Source organism: Megalobrama amblycephala, linkage group LG23 (genome assembly GCF_018812025.1).
Source record: "Megalobrama amblycephala isolate DHTTF-2021 linkage group LG23, ASM1881202v1, whole genome shotgun sequence".
Lineage (NCBI taxonomy): Eukaryota > Metazoa > Chordata > Actinopteri > Cypriniformes > Xenocyprididae > Megalobrama > Megalobrama amblycephala.
Genome location: NC_063066.1, coordinates 1,397,280 through 1,424,706, shown reverse-complemented (window position 1 = coordinate 1,424,706; position 27,427 = coordinate 1,397,280). Strand labels below are relative to the sequence as shown.

The 27,427-nt window shown below is 37.5% G+C and overlaps 1 protein-coding gene across 1 annotated transcript in view; it reads left to right on the top strand.

Annotated features, from left to right (window-relative positions):
- The window catches only part of LOC125259490 (ribonuclease inhibitor-like), a 148,662-nt gene extending 124,767 nt beyond the window's left edge, over positions 1-23,895 (top strand). The window contains exon 6 of the mRNA XM_048177141.1: positions 23,635-23,895. Coding sequence (XP_048033098.1) covers positions 23,635-23,639 — 5 coding nt within the window. The 3' untranslated portion in view covers positions 23,640-23,895. The remainder of the gene's footprint in view (positions 1-23,634) is intronic.
- Positions 23,896-27,427: the final 3,532 nt, after the last annotated feature.

Sequence of the window (27,427 nt, the reverse complement as noted above, 5' to 3'; positions counted from 1 at the left end):
TCCTAATCAAGTCCAATCAGTATAATCAAACACAGCTGGACTCAAATGAAGGTGTAGAACCATCTCAAGGATGATCAGAAGAAATGGACAGCACCTGAGTTAAATATATGAGTGTCACAGCAAAGGGTCTGAATACTTAGGACCATGTGATATTTCTTAAATGACTTAAATGATTTTAGCAAATGGCTGCAATATAACAAAGAGTGAAAAATTTAAGGGGGTCTGAATACTTTCCGTACCCACTGTAATATTGCCGAGTGGCAGCATGTATATTGAAAATAGCAGAGGGCCTAACACAGATCCTTGCGGCACTCCATGGTTTACTATTGTTGTCTTAGATTTTTTTTTCTTACAAAATTGTGACGGTCTGATAGGTACGACATAAACCACCATAATGCCTGGCCCTGAATACCAGTGTAATTTTGTAGTCGGTCTAGGAGTATTTTATGATCTATAGTGTCGAACGCAGCACTGAGATCAAGTAACACTAGTATTGAGAAACAGCCCTGGTCAGAAGCTAGAAGTAAGTCGTTTGTAATTTTAATGAGCGCAGTTTCTGTGCTATGATGAGACCTGAATCCTGACTGAAATTTTTCATAGATAGCGTTTTTTTGCAAGAAGCAGCACAATTGGACCGACACCACTTTTTCTAGTATTTTAGACATAAATGGAAGATTTGAAATGGGTCTGTATACTGTAATTTGCTAATACGTTTGGATCTAATTGTGGTTTCTTAATGAGAGGCTTAATAACTGCTAGCTTGAACGGTTGTGGGACGTGACCTAGAGATAAAGACGAGTTGATAATATTGAGAAGAGGCTCTTCTGCTACAGGTAACAACTCTATAGGTTAATAGAGTCTATAGAATAATATAGGTTTCATAGATAATTGGAAAAGTTTTTGGGGCAGACCTGACCTGTTGAAAAGAGATGGTATTCATCCCTCCCGGGATGGTGCTGCTCTTCTCTCTAGTAATATGGCACATAGTCTTAGAGCTGAAACATGACAAACTACGGCCCAGGTCAGGAAGCAGACAGACTGGCTAAACCGACCGTCTGCTAGCTGCCTCACGTTACAGAAGTCAGATAAATCCCAACACATAGAAACTCTTACACCTAGATATTATCACATAGAGACTGTGTCTGTACCCCGAATTAATAAAAACAAAAAACTTCCAAACCCATTTAATGGAAAAAATGTAATTGATGTTCAACAAATAAAAAATCGAGATAATAATGATAAACAAATGATAAAGCTTGGATTGTTAAATATTAGATCACTTTCTTCAAAAGCACTTATTGTAAATGATATTATCACAGACAATAATCTAGATGTGCTGTGTTTGACAGAAACCTGGCTAAAACCGGACGATTACATTACTTTAAATGAGTCTAGCCCTCAAGGTTATGATTATCGACACAATCCTCGACAGAAAGGCAAAGGGGGAGGTGTTGCTGTAATTTATAGTAATATTTACAGTATTAGTCAAAAGTCTTTCAAATATAATTCCTTCGAAGTGATGGTGCTTTACGTAACATTATGTAAGTTGACATTTGTGTTGGCTACTGTATACAGGCCACCAGGACACCATACAGACTTTATTAAAGAATTTGCTGATTTTCTATCAGAGTTAGTACTAGCTGCAGATAAAGTCCTTGTTGTTGGTGATTTTAATATCCATGTAGATAATAAAAAAGACTCATTAGGATTGGCATTTACAGACATTCTAAATTCTATTGGTGTTAGACAACACGTGTCAGGACCCACTCATTGTCGTAATCATACTTTAGATCTAATATTGTCACATGGAATCGATATTGATGCCGCTAAAATTCTGCAGCAGAGTGACGACATCTCAGATCATTATCTAGTCTCGTGTATACTACATTTAGTCAAAGAGGCTAAACTGCCTCCCTGCCATAAATATGGTAGAACCATCACTTCTACCACTAAAGATTGCTTTATAAATAATCTTCCTGATCCTGATTCCTGATTCTGTTTCATCGCCTTAGCATACCAGACAGCTTAGAAGACCTCGATGTTGCAACAGAAACTATTGACTCTGTCTTTTCCAGCACATTAGATTCAGTTGCTCCTTTGCGTTTAAAAAAGATTAAGGAATGTAATCAAAAGCCATGGTACAGTGAGCACACTCGGGCCCTAAAAACTGCAGCCAGAAAAATGGAGCGTAGCTGGAAGAAAACAAAACTAGTAGTATTTCGCATTTCGTGGAGAGAGAAAATTATTGAGTACAGAAAGGCCTTAAAAACTGCCAGATCTGCCTATTTTTCAAAACTCTTAGAAGAAAATAAACACAACCCTAGGTATTTATTTGATACAGTGGCTAAATTAACAAGAAATAAAGCTTCAACTTCTGATGTTCCCAAAGAGCACAGCAGTAACGACTTTATGAACTTCTTTACTTGCAAGATTGATAATATTAGAGAGAAAATTATAACCATGCAACCGTCTACTGCAGTATCATGTCAGACATTGCATTGTAGTGTCCCTGAGGAAAAATTCATTTCATTTACTGCTTTAGGAGAGGAAGAATTGTCTAAACTTGTTAAATCATCAAAATCAACCACATGTATGTTAGACCCTATACCGACTAAGCTATTGAAAGAGATGCTTCCAGAAGTCATAGATCCTCTTCTTAATATCATTATATTATTAAACCTCTTATTAAAAAACCACAACTAGATCTTAAAGAATTAGTCAATTATAGGCCAATCTCAAAACTTACTTTTCTGTCAAAAATACTAGAAAAGGCAGTTTCATCGCAGCTATGTTCCTTTTTAGAAAGAAATAATATCTGTGAGGATTTCCAGTCAGGATTTAGGCCGTACCAGAGTTACTAATGATTTGCTCTTATCATCAGATCGTGGTTGTATCTCTCTATTAGTGTTACTGGATCTTAGTGCTGCATTTGACACTATCGATCACAATATTCTCTTAAATAGACTTGAAAACTATGTTGGCATTAGTGGAATTGTATTGGCATGGTTCAAATCATACTTATCTGACCGTTATCAGTTTGTAGTAGTAAATGATGAGATGTCATATCGATCACAAGTTAAATATGGAGTACCGCAAGGCTCAGTACTAGGACCATTGCTTTTCACTCTGTACATGCTACCCTTGGGAGATATCATTAGGAAGCATGGCATTAGTTTTCATTGTTACGCTGATGATACTCAGCTCTATATTTCTTCGAGCCCTAACGAAACTTACCAATTCACAAAATTAACAGAATGCATAGCTGATATAAAAAACTGGATGACCAGTAATTTCCTACTACTAAATTCAGGAAAAACAGAGATTCTAATTTTTGGACCAAAAACTTCTTCACGTAATAACCTAGAATACTGTCTAACACTTGATGGCTGCTCTGTTAAGTCTTCGTCGTCAGCTAGGAACCTGGGTGTGCTCTTTGATACCAATCTTTCATTTGAAGGCCATGTTACTAGCATCTGTAAAACCGCATTCTTCCATCTTAAAAATATATCTAAACTACGACATATGCTCTCAATGAAGAATGCAGAACAGTTAGTTCATGCGTTCATGACCTCAAGGTTAGATTACTGTAACGCTCTACTGGGTGGTTGTTCCTCCCACTTGATAAATAAACTACAGCTCGTACAAAATGCAGCAGCTAGAGTTCTTACTAGAACTAGGAAGTATGACCATGTTAACCCAGTTCTGTCGTCACTGCATTGGCTTCCTGTTAAACATCGTATAGATTTTAAAATCTTGTTAACTACTTACAAAGCACTAAATGGTTTAGCCCCCCAGTACCTAAGCGAGCTCTTAATGCATTATAGTCCTTCACGTTTATTGCGATCTCAGAATTCAGGCCAGCTGATAATACCTAGAATATCAAATCAACCGCAGGTGGTAGATCCTTCTCCTATTTGGCACCTAAACTGTGGAACAACCTTCCTAGCATTGTTCGGGATGCAGACACACTCTGTCAGTTTAAATCTAGACTAAAAATGCATCTCTTTAACCTGGCATACACATAACACATTATAAATTTATATTTTCAAATCCGTTAAAGGATTATTAGGCTGCATAAACTAGTTCAGCTGGAACCGGGAACACTTCCTATAACATTTACATTACATTTACATTTAGTCATTTAGCAGACGCTTTTATCCAAAGCGACTTGAGAACAGTAGAATCAATCAAGTCAACATGAGAACAACAGTATGTAAGTGCTGTGTGAAGTCACAGTTATGACAGTAAAGTGCTCGTAGCAAGGATTTTTTTTTTTTTTTTAAATACACAAATAGATGGATATAGAAATCGAGGTAAGTGCTACTATTACTGGGTCAAGTGCTGACGAAAAAGATACATCTTTAGCATTTTTTTGAAAGTGGCTAAAGATTCAGCTGCTCAGATAGAGCGTGGCAGGTCATTCCACCAGCCAGGAATAGACCCGGAGAAGGTTCGTGAGAGTGATTTTGTGCCCCTTTGTGATGGCACCACAAGCCGCCGTTCACTTGCAGAACGCAAGTTTCTGGAGGGCGCATACGTCTGAAGTAGCGAGTTAAGGTATGGCGGTGCAGAGCCAGCGGTCGTTCTGTAGGCAAACATCAGAGCCTTGAATTGGATGCGAGCAGCTACTGGCAGCCAATGCAGACTGATGAAGAGAGGAGTGACGTGCGCTCTCTTCGGCTTGTTGAAGACCAGTCTTGCTGCAGCATTCTGGATCAGTTGAAGAGGTTTGACAGTGCATGCTGGAAGTCCAGCCAAGAGAGCATTACAGTAGTCCAGTCTGGATAGAACAAGAGCTTGGACAAGAATTTGTGTGGAATGCTCCGATAGGAAGGGTCTAATCTTCCTGATGTTGTACAAGGCAAATCTGCAGGACCGGGCCGTTGTAGCAACATGATCTGAGAAGCTTAAACAATCATCCATCACCACTCTAAGTTTCCTGGCTGTCCTGGAAGGAGTAATGGTTGACGACCCAAGTTGAATTGAAAGGTTATGACGAAGTGTTGGGTTGGCACCGACCACCAGATGTACTCGTTACATCAGAAAAAGAATGGCATCTACGCTAATATTAGTCTTTCTGTTTATCCCAAGGTTTACCGTAGTCAACCGGATTCAGGCCGTATCCAGATGAGACCGAGGACCAGTGCCTTGACACGACCACAACGCAGCCCTGTATCAGCAGAGATCGAGTCAACTAGATCATCCATTGTGAAGACATCATCAACACGACAGCCAGTGCCACAGTTTCCTCAAAATTATAATCACGATTATTAATCAATAAGACAAACCAGATTCAAATTGCCCGGCAAATTCGTAAAGTAAAGAACAATCATTTCTAGCTTATCAACATTATGAAAAATGGTAAACCTTTAGGAACTTCAAAAGATAAAACAGCGAAATTCCTAATATTACTTCCAATATTTCCAAATCATGTTTATTTTCATAGAGTGGGCCAATATTGTGATGATTATTTAAAATCAATCGGGAGAAGCAGATATCGTTATCGTGATTAAAATACGATTAATCGTGCAGCCCTAATTTAATTTAATTTGACTTGACATTTGATATTCAACAGTATTCTTGACATTTATTCAACAGTGCTTTTGATCTGCCTGCATTGACACTCTTCTTTAAAAGGAAAATTATATACCAATTATCAATGTAAAGCTGCTTTGACACAATCTGCATTGTAAAAAGCGCTATATAAATAAGGGTGACTTGACTTGACTTGACTTGTTAGCATGAGTATCAGAAACATGTGATATTGAATGATTAATGTTGCTTTAATATTCAGATGATGGTTTTGTGTTATTTAAAGGAGGAACAGGAGGAAGAAGCTCAGATGAGTCTGTCAGCAGAAATCTTCAGTATCAGGCCTACAAATATAATAATGTTTGGATTAAACTCATCCATTATGATTAAAATGTGTCTAATCATAAATGTGATTGTCAAGTATAGCACATAAATGATATGATATAAAGTATTTAATTAAATTAACAGTGGTTTGTGAATGTAGATGCTTTATTAAGAAATAATTGATCAGGAGTGTTTATGCTGGGATGTTAGGTTGTGCGGCGACACGTCACTTTAATCTATTTAATGTGTTTTTAAAGGGGAAGCGAATCTCTTTCCCTGGAGCCTATGATCTGAAAATTCATATTTTATGGTGACTTTAAGTGGAATAAATGATTGGAGAAGTCCAGAGAGAAGTGTGTCAGCTCAACGCAAGATCCAGTTATGGCATTTTAAATAAATATGAGGTCAAATTATTATTATTATTATTAATTTAAATGAACAAATACATGCATGAATCCTTCACAATAAGATCTGTATCATGCATTTTGAAAATGCATATAAAGGATTTATTTCATGCTGAATTTAACATGTTCTAAAATCAAGATTTAGCAGTTCCAGGTTTAGTTAAAGGGAAAGTTCACCCAAAATATGTGATTATTTACTTATTATTTATTGATCTAAACCTTTCTTTTGAGGATCTTTTGGAGAAAGCCCTGCTAATCTTGGCAATCTGATGAAAGTGAAGGAGGACAGGGTTGTGGAGCTCCAGACTGAAGTCATTCATTACAAGTGTTCTGGGCCCGGTTTTTCAAAAGTAATCCACTAGGATTTTGGATAATGGATTGGATCAAATCTTGAAAATGTGTTTTTCAAAAGAAAAAATGGATTACATAATCAGATTAGATCACGTAATCCAATCTTGGTTTTGATCTGGATCAAACCTTTAGTTTGGGTTTTTCAGAACTTTTTTGTAGGATTTGGATCACTTTGATCCAAAAAAACAGGATTATCCTGATCCCAACAGGGGGTAGGATTTCAAGGTGGATTCCAGGAGGAAAATGTAGTAAAACTTTAAAACTAGTCAAAAAATACAACATTTTTATCATGTAATATACATACACATTTTTATCTTGCTCTTGATTAGTTTAACTGTTAAAGTAATAAATTAAATGCAGACATTAGTCTACATATTTAGCCTTTCGGTAACCTACTCTAAAGTAAAAAGATATTTTGGTGCCATAAAACAATCCCTAAACAGCTGTAAATATCCAACAAAAATATATTTAATTCAAAACCCATATTCTTTCTATCATCATGTCCCTTTAGGGCCTCCGTAGAGCACTGGAAATCCAGATTTGGTGATCCTGAAAAGTTCCTATCCGGATCAGGGGTGCGTTTCCCAAAGCGAACTATGGTCGCAAGTTCCGTTGTTACCAATAGAGTTCAATGGGACTTACGACCATGGTTCACCAACGATGCTTTCGGGAAACGCACCCCAGATTGATCCAATCCGATGTTGCTTTAAAAAACTGGCTCCAAAAGTAAGCTGGATTACGTGATCACGGATCGCAAAAAAAGGATTAATAAATCCGGATCAATTTTATCCGGATTAAATCTTTTGAAAAACCGGGCCCTGAAGATACACAATTACTTTAGGTGAGAATAATGACCAAATTAAAAGAATATTCTGGGTTCAATAAAAGTTGAGTTGTCATTTGTGACATAATGTTAATTTTAGCTTCAAAAATTATTAATTTACTCACTGTTTCTTAGGCTATAGACTCAAGACAAAAACAATATACATGAATATATGTAAATCGTACCTGACTAATAATAAAAAGTAAACTAATCACACCTGACTAATTAGACAAAGTCCAGATTAAAGCCCCGCCCACACTAACAGTAGCTCGTCATGTCCACTAGATGGCAGTGCGGCATCAAACATAAGAATGACATCAGACACTGATTTCACTGATTTCTTTTGACTACAAAGTTATCTTTATTGTATCTCAGAAGCATACTTACACATGAGCACCTGTTATTGTTTACAAAGAAAATCACCAGTAACAATAAACAAGATCAGTTGGTTTACTGCCTCTAATGTCAATTTAAAATGTTGAATTAATTTTTTTAAAAATGTAATAATGTAAATAAATGTTTGATCTTGTAAGCAGTGACAATTCTTTTTGGAGCAGTTGTGTATGAATATTAATATGTGTTTATTACTTATTTAAGAAAGTTATGAGGCTCTGGAGCAGGGCGGCGCTGGGAAGCAATGCTCGACTCTGATTGGCTGTTTGGGCCGGTGGGCCGTGCTGGAACGCGAAGCTGCGTTCTGATTGGCTGTTTGAGGGGCACCGCGTCTCTCTCATCCGCGAGTGTGGCAGCAGCCCTGCGTCACGACACACACACACACACACACACGCGTGCGCGCGCGCAGAGTCCTGAAATAACTTCACCTGGCGAGTCACGTGTCTCTCCGTCACTCCGCGCGCGTGAGGTGGTGTTTACTGAGGCACAGGCTCTAAATGGCGAGTCGAGGATCGGATGCAGGACGACATCTTCCTCTGCAGCCTCGTCATCATCATTATCATCACACCGAACCGGCGCCAGAACCTGCTGTCCGCGAGGCGCAGCGATGGATAGAGGTGCGTGACGTCATGCCACTGCGTTATTCGGGAATACTGAAGCTGTGCACGCGCAGGTGTCTGTCTGCTGTATGAAGAATGATTTATTCATTCTGTTCACCTGTTGACATGAATCAGCTCTCATCTGAAGGAATTAATGGAATTGTTACTTAGTAGGAATCAGTCCTGATGGGATCAATCCAGAATCCTGTAAGGATCCAAATAAGATCTGAATCTCACTTCATCTCGTTGATTCATTAGTTCAGGTGTGATAGATTATAATAATAGATTATAAGATTCTATAGATTACTTTAGTTCAGGTGTGATAGATTATAATAATAGATTATAAGATTCTATAGATTACTTTATTACTTTATTATTTAATAGATTACTGCCTGAATAATTTTCTGTTTATCCAGTTGGATTCCATTAGCATTGCTTTAGGATTTTAAAGGGTTTGTGCAAAGATTCATCCCTTTTGCAGAGTTTTTAGACATTAGTTTGGAATTTAAAGTCACAATGAAACAGCATATGTCAGAGAAATGGATTATGGGAAGAAATGCAGGTTGGGAATTGGTGAATATCCATCGGTTGATAATTGAATGGAGGAAGATCTGAATGAAAGTAAGAAAGAGGCGATAGATAGATAGATAGACAGATAGATAGATAGATAGATAGATAGATAGATAATGTCATGAATCTGGAGATTCTAATCTAAAGAAGATTAAGGAAACTAATCCAACGCCGTGGTATGATGAGCACACTCGGGCTCTAAAACGAGCTGTTAGAAAAACTGAACGTAGTTGGAAGAAAACAAAACTAGAAGTTTTTCGCCTTTCGTGGAAAGAAAAAATGATTGAGTACAGAACGGCTATAAGAAATGCTAGATCTACTTATTTTTCAAATCTCTTAATAGAAAACAAACATAATCCTAGGTATTTATTTGACACAGTGGCTAAATTAACTAGAAACAGAGATTCAACTGCTGACGTTTCCAAAGAGCACAGCAGTAATGACTTTATGAACTTCTTTACTTGCAAGATTGATAATATTAGAGAGAAAATTAAAAACATGCAACCGTCCACAGTTTCGCTTCAGACAGTGCACTGTAGTGTCCCTGAGGTAAAACTAGAATCATTCGCCGCTATAGGAGAGGAAGAATTATCTAAACTTATCAAATCATCAAAATCAACGACATGTATGTTAGACCCAATGCCGACTAAACTACTGAAAGAAATGCTTCCAGAGGTCGTAGGTCCACTTCTTGATATAATTAATTCATCCTTAACACTAGGATACGTGCCAAAAACCTTTAAGCAGGCTATTATTAAACCTCTTATTAAAAAACCTCAACTAGATCCGAGAGATTTAGTAAATTACAGGCCAATCTCGAATCTACCTTTTCTGTCAAAGATACTAGAAAAGGCAGTTTCAACACAACTGTGCTCCTTTTTAGAAAGAAATGGAATCTGTGAGGATTTCCAGTCAGGATTTAGACCATACCATAGTACTGAGACTGCTCTCGTTAGAGTTACAAACGATCTACTCTTATCATCCGATCGTGGCTGTATTTCTCTATTAGTGTTATTAGATCTCAGTGCTGCTTTTGACACTATCGATCACAACATTCTTTTAAAAAGACTTGAAAACTATATTGGCATTAGTGGAATTGCTTTGGCATGGTTCAAATCGTACTTATCTGACCGTTATCAGTCTGTAGTAGTTAATGAAGAGATGTCGTATCGATCACAAGTTCAATATGGAGTACCACAAGGCTCAGTACTAGGACCGTTGCTTTTCACTCTGTACATGCTGCCCTTAGGAGAGATAATTAGGAAGCATGGTGTTAGTTTTCACTGCTACGCTGATGATACTCAGCTCTATATTTCCTCGCGCCCTGACGAAACCTACAAATTCACAAAACTAACAGAATGCATAGCTGACATTAAAAACTGGATGACAAGAAATTTCTTATTATTAAATTCAGAAAAAACTGATATCCTAATCTTTGGACCAAAAACTTCCTCACGAAAAAACCTTGAATACTCTCTAACACTTGACGGGTGCTCCATTAAACCTTCGTCCTCAGTTAGGAACCTGGGTGTGCTCTTCGATACCAATCTTTCATTTGAAAGTCATGTTTCTAGTATCTGTAAAACCGCCTTCTTCCATCTAAAAAATATATCTAAATTACGACATATGCTCTCAATGACAAATGCGGAACAGTTGATTCATGCATTCATGACCTCAAGACTAGATTACTGTAACGCTCTACTGGGTGGTTGTTCTGCTCGGCTTTTAAACAGACTACAGTTGGTCCAAAATGCGGCAGCTAGAGTTCTTACTAGAACCAGAAAGTATGACCATATTAGCCCAGTTCTGTCAACATTACATTGGCTCCCTATTAAACATCGTATAGATTTTAAAATCTTGCTACTTACTTATAAAGCTCTAAATGGTTTAGCTCCCCAGTACATAAGTGAGCTCTTAATGCATTATAGTCCTTCACGTTTATTGCGATCTCAGAATTCAGGCCAGTTGATAATACCCAGAATATCAAAATCAACTGAAGGCGGCAGATCCTTTTCCTATTTAGCACCTAAACTCTGGAACAATCTTCCTAGCATTGTTCGGGAAGCAGACACACTCTGTCAGTTTAAATCTAGACTAAAAACACATCTCTTTGCTCTTGCATACACATAACACATTATCAATACATTAACATTTTTCAAATCCGTTAAAGGGTTGTTACGCTGCAATAATTAGGTCGGCCGGAACCGAGAACATTTCCTATAACACTAGATATACCTGTACATCAGAATAAGAATGGCATCTACGCTAATATCTGTCTCTCTGCTTATCCTGAGGTTTGCCGGGTGCTGGATCCAGGCCGTATCCAGATCAGATGGAGAACCTGTGTCTGGACCTGACTACAACGTAGCCCAGGAGACAATGGGCCTACAGATCCAGTTCTGGCTGCATCTATAATTCAGATTTTTAATCCCCGTATCCGCTTACATATATTTATATATAATCTATTTTTAATCTCTATAATAAAAATGTATAATTCAGATTTTGATCTCCATATCCATTTACATATATTATATATATCTTCCAAGGGGTTTTTTCCCTCCTAGGACTTTTTTCCCAGTGTTAGCACGCTGGGTTTTTCTCCTAGGGGGTTTTTTCCACCCCTGGGAGTCAGCCGACATTGGCTTAATGTAGCACCATCTTGTATATGTTACATATTACCACGCTTGTTTGTACAGCTTATTTTTAACCACTTCCCTTTTTCTGTGCTTCTAATATGTAAAGCTGCTTTGAAACAATTACCAATTGTAAAAGCGCTATATAAATAAATTTGACTTGACTTGACTTGGAGATGACTCTGGAGAAACACAGTTTTAGAGAGATTATCGTAAGCTCAAATGTTAGCTGTCTCTGATCATTGCCAGTGTCGTGTGTTCAGCTCGACCCGCAGCGGTCATACCCGGTGCCAGATGCCCCAAATAACTGTTTATTGAAAAGCACAGGCCTCAGCGAGAGGCTTTTGTGAGCGGAGCTTTTGTGTCCATTGTGTGTCTCTGCTGTGATTATTGTGTGTTTCAGCGCAGGGGTAAAGTGTGTCACTCTTTATTCTTCATCCAGCACCTATGTCAACCTTCTCCAGTGAATGTACACAGACGATCCATGAGTTGTGTCAAAGCGCTGTATGAATGCCTCATTCATTCATTCATCTGATGTTTGATCGTGGATCTGACTGACTGTTCTTCAGTTCCAGATGTTTAATGTTTCATTCTTGCATTAACACAAAACCAAATGAATGAATGTTTTTCTTTTGGGAGTCAACAAAGAGCATGAGGATTGTGATATATAAAACGTTAGATGATTAGAGAAAGGCTGTTCTGGGCGGTTGCCAGAGTGTTGCTAAGGTGTTCTAAGTGGTTGCTAGGGCGTTGCTGAAGTGGTTGCTAAAATAACAGTGTAATAGTTCTCTGTAGCAAAACCAGTGTGGGATAAACTAGTGTAGGCATTAAATTTCAATACTTAACTCTATCCCTGACAGCGGTTGTTTTTTTTTATAAAGTTTCCAGTCAGCGCCAGCATTTTTGATAATTTTCTCCAAACTTTCATGACCTCCAGAATATTATGTTGAATGAATATCTGAACATGTAATAGTATATCAAATGAAAGAAGAACAGAGCCTCTGCTTTGAACTAAACAAAAAACATTTTATTCTAGCTTCATGTATTATTTTTTATCAACATTTCATAAAAAGTTTCACAAAATAGATTGAGTCCATCAAAGCTTCAGTCGTTTCCTCTTCATGGTTCAACATCTCATTCAGTAACGTTAGACAGTTTTGATTTAATGTTTGATGATCATGTAATTTATGTGTGTCAGCAATGCTTCTATCGCTTGTTTCTGCTTCTTCTTCTCCTGTGTTTTGATCTGGAGATTCTGTACTTATAACCCCTACAACAGTCATAACATGGATTCACAGAAAATTCTATCAATTAGCTTGATGATCAGTTCTTCAGGGTGGGACATATCAAACTCTTTTGTTTTTGTTAAAATTGTCTATATATATATATATATATATATATATATATATATATATATATACACACATACATACATACATACACAGTGGGTACGGGAAGTATTCAGACCCCCTTAAATTTTTCACTCTTTGTTATATTGCAGCCATTTGCTAAAATCATTTAAGTTCATTTTTTTCCTCATTAATGTACACACAGCACCCCATACTGACAGAAAAAAACAGAATTGTTGACATTTTTGCAGGTTTATTAAAAAAGAAAAACTGAAATATCACTAAGTATTCAGACCCTTTGCTTTGACACTCATATTTAACTCAGGTGCTGTCCATTTCTTCTGATCATCCTTGAGATGCTTCTACACCTTCATTTGAGTCCAGCTGTGTTTGATTATACTGATTGGACTTGATTAGGAAAGCCACACACCTGTCTATATAAGACCTTACAGCTCACAGTGCATGTCAGAGCAAATGAGAATCATGAGGTCAAAGGAACTGCCTGAAGAGCTCAGAGACAGAATTGTGGCAAGGCACAGATCTGGCCAAGGTTACAAAAGATTTCTGCTGCACTTAAGGTTCCTAAGAGCACAGCAGCCTCCATAATCCTTAAATGGAAGACGTTTGGGACGACCAGAACCCTTCCTAGAGCTGGCCATCCTGCCAAACTGAGCTATCGGGGAGAAGAGCCTTGGTGAGAGAGGGAAAGAAGAACCCAAAGATCACTGTGGCTGAGCTCCAGCGATGCAGTCAATTCCCCACAGACAAAATCAAGCCCCGCCCTACATTTGTTCTTGTTTGTGAAGCGTTTCACAATATATCAAAGAGTGAAAAATTTAAGGGGGTCTTAATACTTTCCGTACCCACTGTATATATGTATATATATATTAATTCATAGCCTCAGCAAATTTGATGAGAAGCTGAAATGCAGAATGATGTCATTAAAATTCTTGGTCTGTATTTGTGGTAGAGAGAGACTGTACATTTTTAACACATATATCTTATAAATGTGAATTTTGATTTCATGGAGACCTAAATATTGTAAGTAAAACAGTATATGTCAGAAATAGACAGCTGCTAACAAACAAAAACTGTAAAGCCATGTTGAAAGATGATTAGTCTAAACTCAATCTCAAATCTAAATTAACGCTTTTTAATTTAAGGTTCCTAATGTTGTTTTGGAGTCTCCTACAGCAGGTTTACAGGCATCCAAGATCAAAAACACTTACATTTTAAGTGCTCTTTACTTAAAGTCTGAAAACGGTTCATTCGAAGCTTCAGTCCCTCTAAACTCCTCCTTTCTGAGATTTCTGATGAAGAAAATCAATCAATCAATCAATCAATCAATCATAGAGCACATTTAAACATAACTGAGGTTGACCAAAGTGCTTTACAATAAATAAAAGAATCACAATGAATTAAGAGGGAAACAAAATGGAGAAACAAAAATAAACAAACATTAGGCAATCAGAGACCTAAAATAACATTAATGAATGTTACATGTCAAGGAGAATAAATATATCTTGAGATAGGATTTAAAAGCAGATGGGGCGTGCCTAATGTAAAGAGGAAGGCTATACCACAGTTTCAGTCCCGTGGGAGCAAAAACGAGATTTTAAAGTTTAACTTTGGGGACAGTGAGTAGGTCAAGGTTACAGGATCTTAGGGTTCGAGAACAGAATAATCTAACAGCAGCTGAAGAGAGATGCTGTAAGGAAAGATAGATTTGGGGGATTATATAAAGGGAAAACAACACCAGTCCCAGGATTGATCCCTGCAGAACACCACAACCAAGAGTTAGGGGTGGGAGATATTGACAAAAATGAATATCTCAATATTTTTTTTCAATATCTCGATATCGATATTCAGACGATATTTTTGCAGTCCTTCAAAGAAATGTGTGCAAACTGGCAAAGAAGGTCCAGTTGGTCTTTTGACTTGCTGCATTTGACCTATTATTGTATAGAATTACTAGTACATAAAGATATGAGACATTATTGATTTAAACATGAACCAAGTTACTGTACTAAATATTTATTTTAATACAAGAACAGTGCTTTTTCAGTACAATATATGTACGTAATAAATTAACTTTGTGCTTTGCAAACAGTACTCTATTAGTAATAGACTAACAACAATGTGACTACCTCTTTAAAAAAAAAAGTTGTGTTTTGCAAAATGTAAACATTAGAACACAACACAATATAACATTTTTGCACATTATATTCATATAAAAGATTAGGATAAAAAAAAGACAAAAGGAACAAAATAAATAACAGACACTGCTCTGCAGGTAAAATGTGCAATAAAGCAAACATGCTTTTGAAATTACAAATTACACTTCTTTGGTAAACCCCAGTGTAAACTGTAAGTGTAAACATGCAGTACTGTAGAGGTGGTCAGTAACAGTAACAAAGTAAATTTACTTGAGATTTTTTTTGTTGAGAACTGATTACTTTTATGCCTCTATATTTGAAAGATTAATATAATACTTTCTACTCTCCTACATTTTTCCAAAGGTTCCAAAGTAAAAAGCATGAAAGTATTTTCTACAGCAAGTAGAACTAGTTGTACTTTTACTCAAGTATTAAATTATGAACTTTGATCAACACTGGTAATAAGTTTAGTTATACTGCACTGTCTGTAACATAATATGAACATAAAGACCAAAATGTAGATGTCTATAATATAAATATAAATCTTAACCTTTTACTTTTAAACTTCTTTACTACTGCACAGATACTTATATAGATGCACAGATACTTCCTGGCTAATTTCCCAATTCTAGGGAAATTTACCTCTTGAGTTTTCCACCAGTTTAATGGATCTGTGTCACTATCTATCTCCGGTATCATGAGGTAGCTCTGCATTTCCTTTTCAACTGCACTTTGGAGAGACTCCTCTACCCTGTTGGCTTGCTGTCTTTTTTTAAAATAACTTCCAAAAGATTTCTTTGTCTTTTTTGCAGGCAGTGTCTCACTGTCACTAGTGCCTTCTTCCTCAGGTACTGCTGTAGTGGAATGAGATGCTGCCGCCTCTGTTACAGCCGGCTTGTCCTCCTCATTTCCCAGGGCCATAAGCTCAGCTTTAAGCGCACACTCAATGGCCAGGATTTGCTCATCCTTATTGTAGCGATGTTTGAATCGAGGGTCAAGTGTAGATGCCATCCCTAGCAGCTCCACCACGTTGTCTCCTGCAAATTTGCTGTTCAGGTATGTCAGAATGGATCGTTTGATGTCTTTGGTCAAGTCTGTATCATCCGACTGAACTGCCAGGACATCGTTGTTGAACAAGGACAGTACAGGTGTAACGTAAGAAACTGTGACCTGTTGCTCACCGGACAGAGCATCTGTGAACTCCAATAAGGGACCAAGTGCTTTGTTGATTGATTCCAAAACTTCAACATCTTGCCATGTAGGAATCAGGTGCCTGTGTTTTTTGTCTTCAGACAGTACTTGTTGTATGGCCTTGTGCTGCTCCAAAATCCTTTCAACCATCCGCTGCCTTGAGCCCCACCTTGTGGGGCACTCTGTTTTGAGTGCATGTCGGGGAAGATTCATCTGTTCTTGTACTTGTGCCAGAGCTTTTTTTTTTCCAGCTGTTGGAAAAAGCTGCCACAACTTTTTTGCAGACTCCTAAGGCTCTGTCAATGCGGGTGTTACGGAAGGACCCACCGGGAGACAGGAGATATAACAAACAGTGTAGTTTATTGAACACAAGCAGAGATATCAGGATGATAACAGGTGAGTATACGATGCAAGTTGGTGACAGATGGATGATATGTAGAATTGACACAGTCCTTTGTGTTTGCAGAGTGACAATGGAGAATGATACTTGCTGAATGTAGCCGGTGACTTCAGACAACACTTCACGCCAGATATACAAGGAGATAAGGAGCATAGGATCATGGAGAACAGGTAGGTCATAGGAAGAGTCCTTGAGGTAAGCATTAAGGTAAGTCCTTGATACAAACGAGACCGGACAATGTGGCTGTGTGTGAGTGTGTCTTAAGTAGTGCTGGTGATTGGTGCGTTGATGAGGTGCAGGTGGCGGTGATCAGAACTCCGGGGATGGTGTGCGCTGTGATTGGAGGGTGCTGGAACCTGGCGTGTCTGTGACAGCGGGGATCTCGCATGCTCTGCTCTGCGGGGGAAAAAATAAAAACACTTAACTTTTTTAAAATAATAAAATATTATTCAATAAAGTCTTTATTGCTCTTTTATATTTTTAACCTTCTAAGCTTCAAACCCACTTTTGAAAAATCCACAGAAATGGCATACCCAAACTAAAACAGATACAGTTCATGAACCCTTGGTACTAAAAGCACAAGTATGATCTCATTTGAAAGCTGACACTTTGCAGTTTGTTGTAAATTTAGAATAAATTATTGCCATAATGAAAAAAATAGTTATAAATATCTTCAAATTTTTTGAAGATATGGCAATTCACACTGTTATAATCCCTAATTTCTTTTGTCAAAGTGCTCGCTTCACAGTTGAAACTGTATCAACTGAAAACTAAAAAAGAAACATTTCAGTAAACATCGCTATTATTTTTTTTTAAATATAAAAATTACAGCTAACTTAGGTGGCAGATGCATCTGAGGGCTACACAACAATTTATGAGATTAAAACCATGTTTTTGCTCCAAACTTACTTTATAACGCAAGTCGAGTGTTTTAAATAACCTTCTGTGATCTGATTTGGCTTCGGATAAAAACATTTGACTGAAAATACATTATTTTATAGTATTCTGCACAATGATAACGTTAATATCAATTAGCATTACATTATAAATATAATCTATAAATATATAAATATAATATAATATAAAAATAATTATATATTAAATATAATATAATTATACATCTCAACAACAATAAAATTTAACTCAAATATCAATAATTGGTTATATTCCATTTCAAATTTAAATACTTACCAATGGCAATGTGAAGTCTGTGGCCAAAACATGGAAGTCGCTGCCAGTTGTTGGTCCTCAGAGCACTGATCACATTAGCCCCGCTGTCAGTGGTCATGCAAACCATACGTTCATCGTCCAAAGAGCATGAGGACAGGGCATCTTTTAGACCTTGAGCAATAAGTTCACCAGTGTGGTCCTCTGGGAAGTAAGATGTCTGAAGGCAAAAGCTCTGTAGTTGCCATTCTTCATCGACAAAATGTATTGTCAGAGATAGGTACGGCTCTGAGGTTCTGCTGGACCACAGATCGGAGGTTGTGGCATAATAGGTGACCTTCTGCAATTTATGGGACAGCGTTTGTCGACAAGACTCGTACAGTTTTGGTAGAGCTGTTTCACTGAAATATCTCCTTGAAGGCAGATTATATCTGGGATCTAAAGTCTGTAACATTTCTTGAAACCCATCCTTCTCGACTGATTGAATTGGCAACATAGACCTTGCAATAAAACTTGTTACAGAGTTTGTAATCGTTTTCCACTTTTCGCTTTTTTTGTCATATGGTGTTTTCTTTGTGAATGTTTCTGCCAAGGTCTGTTGTGTCTGTGTTTTTTTTTTGTACCGTGTTTGTAGCAGCAGTGTTGTTTTGTTCAGCATGAAGCCTTTCATACTCTTCAAACTGTGTTTTGTGCATGGTACGGAGATGATGGAAGAGGTTGGTTGTGGCGCTCTGCTTTGCGGCGATCTGCTTGCGACAAATTCTACAGATGGGCGACGTTTGTTGCTCGTCTTTTTGGTCAAAACCAAACCATCTATAGGCTAAAGAAGCTGACCCACGTCTCGCTGTTAGCTCTTCTGGCACTGGTTTTGAGGATGACTGTGTATTTTCGTTTTCTTTGCTCATTTTTGTGTTGTTGCGCTCAAAGCTAGATAGCAAGTGACTGATGAGTAACATACGCACGGCACACTGTAATGACGTAAGACGTCAGGGGCACTGAGGCATTATGGACAGTTCCCCGTATTAATAAAAATGTTTTAGTTTGTACTAAAAAAAAGTTTTTTCTAAAAGTTAAAAGAAGCCCTGTTCGTGTTCGGAGGCTATTCCGGTGGATCTCTGAGAAAAACTTTTTAACTTCAGACTTCAGTTTTCCGCAAACAACGCATATTTTGCCTTTTCTAGCAGCTATTTTATTAATCGTACATCGGCTTTACTCTTTACGTTTTTGGATTGTTGCTTCAACCTAAGAAACGTCATAACACACAGGTAAGTACTCAGTTGTATTGCAAATTAGTAGCAGCTTACTCTCGTGCAATTGAGGAACGATCGTGATTTTGTACAAAAAAAAAAATACAGTCAAACAAACCCCCACATTATTAAAATCGCTACATATAATTGTTTAGAAGGTTATAGTGTGGGTTATTTGTTTTCTCTTTAACTTCCTTCAGCTCTTTTCATGTTTGGGGGGTCGGATTGTACAAATTATGAAATATTCGATATCCCAATTTTGCATATCGTCCAGACAACAATTTGGATATTATCGTCTAAACGATATATCGCCCACCTCTACCAAGAGTTATGTTGGGAGATGAGTGATGCCCCAGACGAACAGTAAACCATATATTGAACAAATAAGAGTGAAACCACTGTAATACAGTACCATGAAGATCTCACACAAGTCTCCAGGCACGATAGGAGTGTGTCGCGGTCAAACAAATCTAAATCTAAAAGGACTAGTGTAACGACTGGGAGACTCAGGCAGGGGATCCAAATGCAGCGTTTATTAAAGATAAGCGTCGTCGTACAAGCAGGGTAAACCAGGGGCAAACAGGAACAGCAGAGGGTAGACAGAATCGTAATCCAGGTACAGGCAGAGGTCAGAACGGGCAGATAACATTCACAGGTCGGTAAACAAAGCAAGGGTCAGAGGTAGGCAGCACAGGATCATGAAACAGACAACAGGCAGGAACGGTAACACAGGACAGGCAGACAAGGAATAACGCTTAGAAATGACACACTGGGTAATCAAGACTTCGCGATTAGATGGTGTGAGTGAGAGTCCTTTTATAGTCCAGGTAACAAGCTGCAGCTGGGTGTGGTGATTAGTGAGGAGTGTGTGCATGGCTGTATGTGGCGACAGGTGATTGGTGTGGAGTGAACATGTGACTGACAAGGAGAATTGTGGGAAGTGTAGTCCGGGGAGTGACAGGAACAGACGGTGATCATGACAACTAGAGTCATAGATTTCCCTGAATCAGTCGTGAGAAAGATGCATTTGAGACTCTTAAACGAGCAGATTCAGTGCTATGTAAAGATTTAAAACCTGAGTGAAAAACTTCATTGGTAGAATCATCTGACGAGAAAGATTGTAATGAGTACAACTTTCTCCATGATCTTTGAAATAAAATGTCAGATCAAACTTTGTGCTCATTTAAGATGTTCTTGTTTGTTCAAGTAAAGGCAGTGTCATCTGATCTGCTAACATATGTTCATCTCGCAGCTGCATGATCAGTTCTGCATATCCAGACTGATGAGAAAGAAAGAAATAATAATGGAGATAATGGAGAATGGTGTTAAAAGTCAGGCAGTAACTTGACTGAGGAAAGCAGTGCTCCTGCCAATAATGAACTCAGTTGTGATGATCTCGGGTGTGCAGACATGTTTCCCTGACGGCATGTGTGCGTCTCTTCACTGACTTGTGTGATGATGTCACTCGGAGGGGCGGGACCTTGCGGGAATGGATGAGACGTTCCCTGGAGCTGTTTTGGGAAATGAGAGAGGTTTGTTCAGTGTTTATGGCATTGTCTGTCATGATCCTCTGTTTGGCTAAATCTGTGTTTGTCCATGTGTGCCTACAGTAGATTTACAAAACCTATTTGATGAGTTGATCAAGCAGTTAAATGGTAGTTATAGGTCATATATTATATGAGTATAGTGACAGAGATGAAATATTATAACTTAGATTGAAGATCTGATACTCACTGTCGTTCTGAAGCTGTATGACTCTCTCTGGTTTTCTACATTAATAGTCTGAACTGTTGTCTGTTTTCCAACAAAAGTGGATTTATATTGTCAAGCAGCATTAAAATAGCATAAAAGTTGCTCTCTGAGATTTCCTTGTGCTCCACATGTGAGAAGCGATGAGATTTGACATCACTGGCATCAAACCTGGTGTGAGCGTCTGAATGAACACAAGCGTGAATGAGGTTTGAGAGCTGTGATGATCTTCAACAAACTACTTTATTCTGCTCTAAGTTTGGATTGACATGAAGAGTGTGACGATAGAGGGATCTGAGAGAGGATCTGTGGAAGTGAAATGCCTCTTCAGAAGGGACAGTACTGTGATTTACTCTAGTACTTCTGCTTGAGTTCATGTGAAGTCTGCTGTGATTTACTGCTGATATGAAGATACTCATAAATCACAGAAATGATCAGATCTGATATACATTTATGTAAGTTCAGTTCAGTTCATCTCCTCGTTCTAGAGCTTTAGAATGATTAAGGGGTTTCACACTGGTGTGTTTACATGGAGTTTTATGCTTTCGGCCAATCAGCGCACACTGATGTCACTGATAGTTAAAGTTGACTTGTATGATGAAGGTGAATCGTTTTTGTGAATGCAAAGTAGGTTATGCATTTATAAATCATATTTTGTCATTAAATCCATTTGGAGACAGTCTAACAGTGGGAATGTTCTCATGGCTCTCATCGGATGTGACATCGTCCTACACACAGATTCAGATTCAGATGGTGGGAAACAGTGACGGCGCGAATGAATGAAGCCTTTCAGAAAGCATCACACACACTATTATAAATGAGCTTCACATACAGATGTGTTTTGTCTAGACGGACAGAAGGTACAGTCATCATACATATAATGTCACACATTTACACACTTTAAAAGAAATCAGAAATCCTGTCTTAACTTTACACACACACACACATGCTGTTATGCCCACACCATGCCACAATAATACATCTTCATTCACCTCTGATATGTGAACAAACCTGTCAGATATTCATGAGAAGAAATTATCATTAGACAAATGATAATTTGCACAACTGTAAGCACATTGTCAGCTTCACACTATTTGCAAAACATTACACACAGTGATTTGCAAAACACTAAACACACTTCTCTACATTAGACACAGAAATCTAACATAATGTCACTTCCTTGCCATTTTTAAGACACTGCTTTCCAAAATACCACACATATAAACCAATTGATCAAACACATCCACTTGGGTGCTTCACTGTAAACTCAACAATCAGGTGCAAAAAAGGCAAAAGGTGAGTTTATGTGTCTTCAACAAAATGAAAGGCAATGTTGCAGTAAGAGAGGAGAGGGAGAAACATCATTGGCCACAGAGCTAACGTGGTGTTAACATCACAGTATGTTGCAATCTCGCAGAATGTGGTCCTCTACCAGCACGCCAACTTAGACCCTTACAACACACCCACATATTCACATTTTAGACAGACTACACAAAATCGTCACAGCAGAAGACCAAATGGATGCAGAGCAGATAAGACACATTGTCATATTTCCACCTATCTGCTCTGGTCTAAAACTGGTTTCATTAGCGTCCACATTTTTCACTCCAATACCTCCCACCATACTGTTCCTTTCATAAACCCATTGAGGAGTTTTTTTTTTTTGGCATGGAAGGTTTACAGTCTCCTGCCCTTTGTCAGGATGTGCCTCATTCAAGCCATGGAGAAGGCCTGACTGAACTGATGCAGGATCTATGCAAGGATGGATTCACCTTTCAAGAAGATTCTTCCCTCGCTGTCCTGTAAGAGGACATCACCTGAGATGGATGAAGTGCTATGGCCAGATCCAGCTAGGCCAAGAGATATATATACTGTAGTATTTTCTGTACAATACTGTCAGTTATTTCAGGTTATTTTTTATGTTTGTTGTTGTTGTTGTTATTTACTGTAATTGTAACCTGTACTGGATACAGTATTTTACGTTTGCCTGTTGTTTGCTGAGCTAACAGTGTTATTCACACTACTGTAGTTGTGTTGTGATTCTCCATGTTGACTGATTTGGGTATATGGAGAGAAATCAATGATAATTTCCTCAGTCAGCAGCATTGGTCTTGTGTAGTGTTTGGTGAACTATTGTTTAGTTGCACTTTCTCTTCATTTACAATGCTCTAATCACTGAGGATTAGACTTGCTAAAAGTGTTTTAGGTTAGCAACAGCAGTGTGTAACTGGTTCAAAAAGATTAAAGTCATGTGAAATGTGTGTGTTTCATATGGTAACAAAATATTGTTTTTATAAAGTTGTGTATAGTTTTGACAAAAGTGTTCCATTTTGCAAATGATGTAAAGTGATGTGCTACTTTGGTGTAGGGTTGTGTTAATTGTGTGTAGTGTTTTGACAAACTGGGCCCTGTTTTCAAAATTGTGCTTAAGCAATCGTAAAAAACTGTAATGCAATAAAGGGTTTGTGTGAGAACAAAATATAAAGCTTTATTCAACAACACCTGCTTTATTAACTGTGTCAGTAGAAGTGAATAATTTCAGTTTGAAAAGTCATTCATGTTTTAAATGTATTTAAACACAAATATTGTTTGAGAAAAATCTCTGAAAGATCATGTAAAGTCAGTAATTAATCTGATTACAGGAATTTAATGTAATTCTTTTTACTCTAAAAACATTAATTATAAGTAATTAGCAGTTTGTTCCACTGAACACTGATTGTTTTCTCTTCTGTTCCTCCTTACAGAGTTTAATCACCAAACATCCCTGATGGATCGTTTACATCAGTTTAAATCTGTGAAATGATCATGAGAGGATCAGTGACCATCAGATGATCCACAGAAGAGTCTCTACTGCGTCTATGAGGAGAAATAAATGTGTGATTAATGTGTAAATGTGTTTCATACAGGTGGAAGAGACTCAGATTTACAGTTAAATAAAGCAGCATGTGTGTTAGCATGAGTATCAGAAACATGTGATATTGAATGATTAATGTTGCTTTAATATTCAGATGATGGTTTTGTGTTATTTAAAGGAGGAACAGGAGGAAGAAGCTCAGATGAGTCTGTCAGCAGAAATCTTCAGCATCAGGCCTACAAATATAATAATATATTAATATAATATAATATAAATATACAGTTAAGAGCAACTATTTTTGTGTGAAAAGTTCACTTTATTGAAGCTCCATACGCAGATGCAGAGATTCTCCTGCTGAACCCTCATGTGCTGTTGTGGGTCAATTTGAGCTGTTTTGATTTTTTAGTTTTTGGAAATATCAGTTAACCTGTTTTTTCTTGAGATTAGTCATTATAATGTGAGATTAAACTTTTTTTCTTAAAGTTTTTAAGAAAAAGTCGAAATACATGATAATTAAATTTTGAGAATAAAGTCATTGTTTCAAGAAAAACTGTTAAATTTCAAGAAACAATGTGGAAATAAAATGTTTAGAATAAAGTATGTTGAAAAGTCAAAATGTGGAGAATAAACGATCAGTGTCCATTATATACTGATAGAGGACATGACAGATCACTTACTCAAGCTATATTTCAGGCTTTCTTTCATTAGTAAAGAAATACTATCAGCTTTAGCTAATTATAACTGAATAATAATTAGTGTATGAACATTAAAGATCATTTTCAAGGTGCTGGGTCCTTTTAGAAGAAAAAAACTGTTCAGTTTGTGCAATCAATGGGACTTTCTAAAAAGCTTAACATGAAAAAGCTCTTAATGTGGTTTGATGTATTAAGACAGTGATATTAACAGACCAAACTCAGTAAACACCATACTAATAAAGCATATCTATGAGCAGATGAGCCCAGAATATGAACACGTTTAATTATACGTTAAGTGTTTTCCTCCCATAGAAAACTGTTATAAAGAAAATGTCTTCCCACTTCTCCAGGTGGAGCGTTTCTTTTCAAAAACTGTTTATTTAATGATTTCCAAGTCTTTTTCCTCCACCTAATAATTTATCATAAGATATGGAGATCTGACGTACCTTATATTTTAAATATTCCCATTTATCTCTATAAATTTCCACTTAAATTATTAAATGTAGATATAACTTCTTGACAAAAGGGTAGAGTAGATTTTTATTCATTTCATTCATATATTGAACATGTTTAAACAAATGGGTAAATAAATAGTAAAGTACAACAATAGAGCAATAAACATTAGTTGAACAGAATTAACATCACTTTAGTCCTGAGACTCGACTAGGAAGATGCAAGATCATATCAGAAGACAAAATTAAACAAGCATATAATAATTACGGTGAGTGGATGAGTGCAGTTTTCCTGGTTGACAGATTAAAACATGAAAATATCTTAACTTGTGTTAACCACAGACATTATTTTATTCATTATTTATTATTTTATTTACTCTTATTAAAAAACCTCAACTAGATCCGAGAGATTTAGTAAATTACAGACCAATCTCGAATCTACCTTTTCTGTCAAAGATACTAGAAAAGGCAGTTTCATCACAACTGTGTTCCTTTTTAGAAAGAAATGGAATCTGTGAGGATTTCCAGTCAGGATTTAGACCATACCATAGTACTGAGACTGCTCTCGTTAGAGTTACAAACGATCTACTCTTATCATCCGATCGTGGCTGTATTTCTCTATTAGTGTTATTAGATCTCAGTGCTGCTTTTGACACTATCGATCACAACATTCTTTTAAAAAGACTTGAAAACTATATTGGCATTAGTGGAATTGCTTTGGCATGGTTCAAATCGTACTTATCTGACCGTTATCAGTCTGTAGTAGTTAATGAAGAGATGTCGTATCGATCACAAGTTCAATATGGAGTACCACAAGGCTCAGTACTAGGACCGTTGCTTTTCACTCTGTACATGCTGCCCTTAGGAGAGATAATTAGGAAGCATGGTGTTAGTTTTCACTGCTACGCTGACGATACTCAGCTCTATATTTCCTCGCGCCCTGACGAAACCTACAAATTCACAAAACTAACAGAATGCATAGCTGACATTAAAAACTGGATGACAAGAAATTTCTTATTATTAAATTCAGAAAAAACTGATATCCTAATCTTTGGACCAAAAACTTCCTCACGAAAAAACCTTGAATACTCTCTAACACTTGACGGGTGCTCCATTAAATCTTCGTCCTCAGTTAGGAACTTGGGTGTGCTCTTCGATACCAATCTTTCATTTGAAAGTCATGTTTCTAGCATCTGTAAAACCGCCTTCTTCCATCTAAAAAATATATCTAAATTACGACATATGCTCTCAATGACAAATGCGGAACAGTTGATTCATGCATTCATGACCTCAAGACTAGATTACTGTAACGCTCTACTGGGTGGTTGTTCTGCTCGGCTTTTAAACAGACTACAGTTGGTCCAAAATGCGGCAGCTAGAGTTCTTACTAGAACCAGAAAGTATGACCATATTAGCCCAGTTCTGTCAACATTACATTGGCTCCCTATTAAACATCGTATAGATTTTAAAATCTTGCTACTTACTTATAAAGCTCTAAATGGTTTAGCTCCCCAGTACCTAAGTGAGCTCTTAATGCATTATAGTCCTTCACGTTTATTGCGATCTCAGAATTCAGGCCAGTTGATAATACCCAGAATATCAAAATCAACTGAAGGCGGCAGATCCTTTTCCTATTTAGCACCTAAACTCTGGAACAATCTTCCTAGCATTGTTCGGGAAGCAGACACACTCTGTCAGTTTAAATCTAGACTAAAAACACATCTCTTTGCTCTTGCATACACATAACACATTATCAATACATTAACATTTTTCAAATCCGTTAAAGGATTGTTACGCTGCAATAATTAGGTCGGCCGGAACCGAGAACATTTCCTATAACACTAGATATACCTGTACATCAGAATAAGAATGGCATCTACGCTAATATCTGTCTCTCTGCTTATCCCGAGGTTTTCCGGGTGCTGGATCCAGGCCGTATCCAGATCAGATGGAGAACCTGTGTCTGGACCTGACTACAACGTAGCCCAGGAGACAATGGGCCTACAGATCCAGTTCTGGCTGCATAGATTTTTAAATCCCCGTATCCGCTTACAAATATATATATATAATCTATTTTTAATCTCTATAATAAAAATGTATAATTCAGATTTTGATCTCCATATCCATTTACATATATTATATATATCTTCCAAGGGGTTTTTCCCTCCTAGGACTTTTTTCCCACGCTGGGTTTTCTCCTAGGGGGTTTTTTCCACCCCTGGGAGTCAGCCGACATTGGCTTAATGTAGCACCATCTTGTATATGTTACATATTACCACGCTTGTGTTACGGTATGGTGGTGTAGAGATGAGGCAGATACGGATTTCCACAATAACATAGAGCTTTAATCAAACAAAGGCAAGGAAACACCAAACATAACCTTAACACAACAGAGAACGGACGAGGAGTGAAGGGAGTGAGTGCAATATATGGGGAGTGCTGACAATAGAGTCCAGGTGCAGGTGATCCGTGATGATGAGGAACTGACGAGGGAAGTGAGTGCAGGTGTGGAGAACAGGAGGAACATGGGAATTGAAG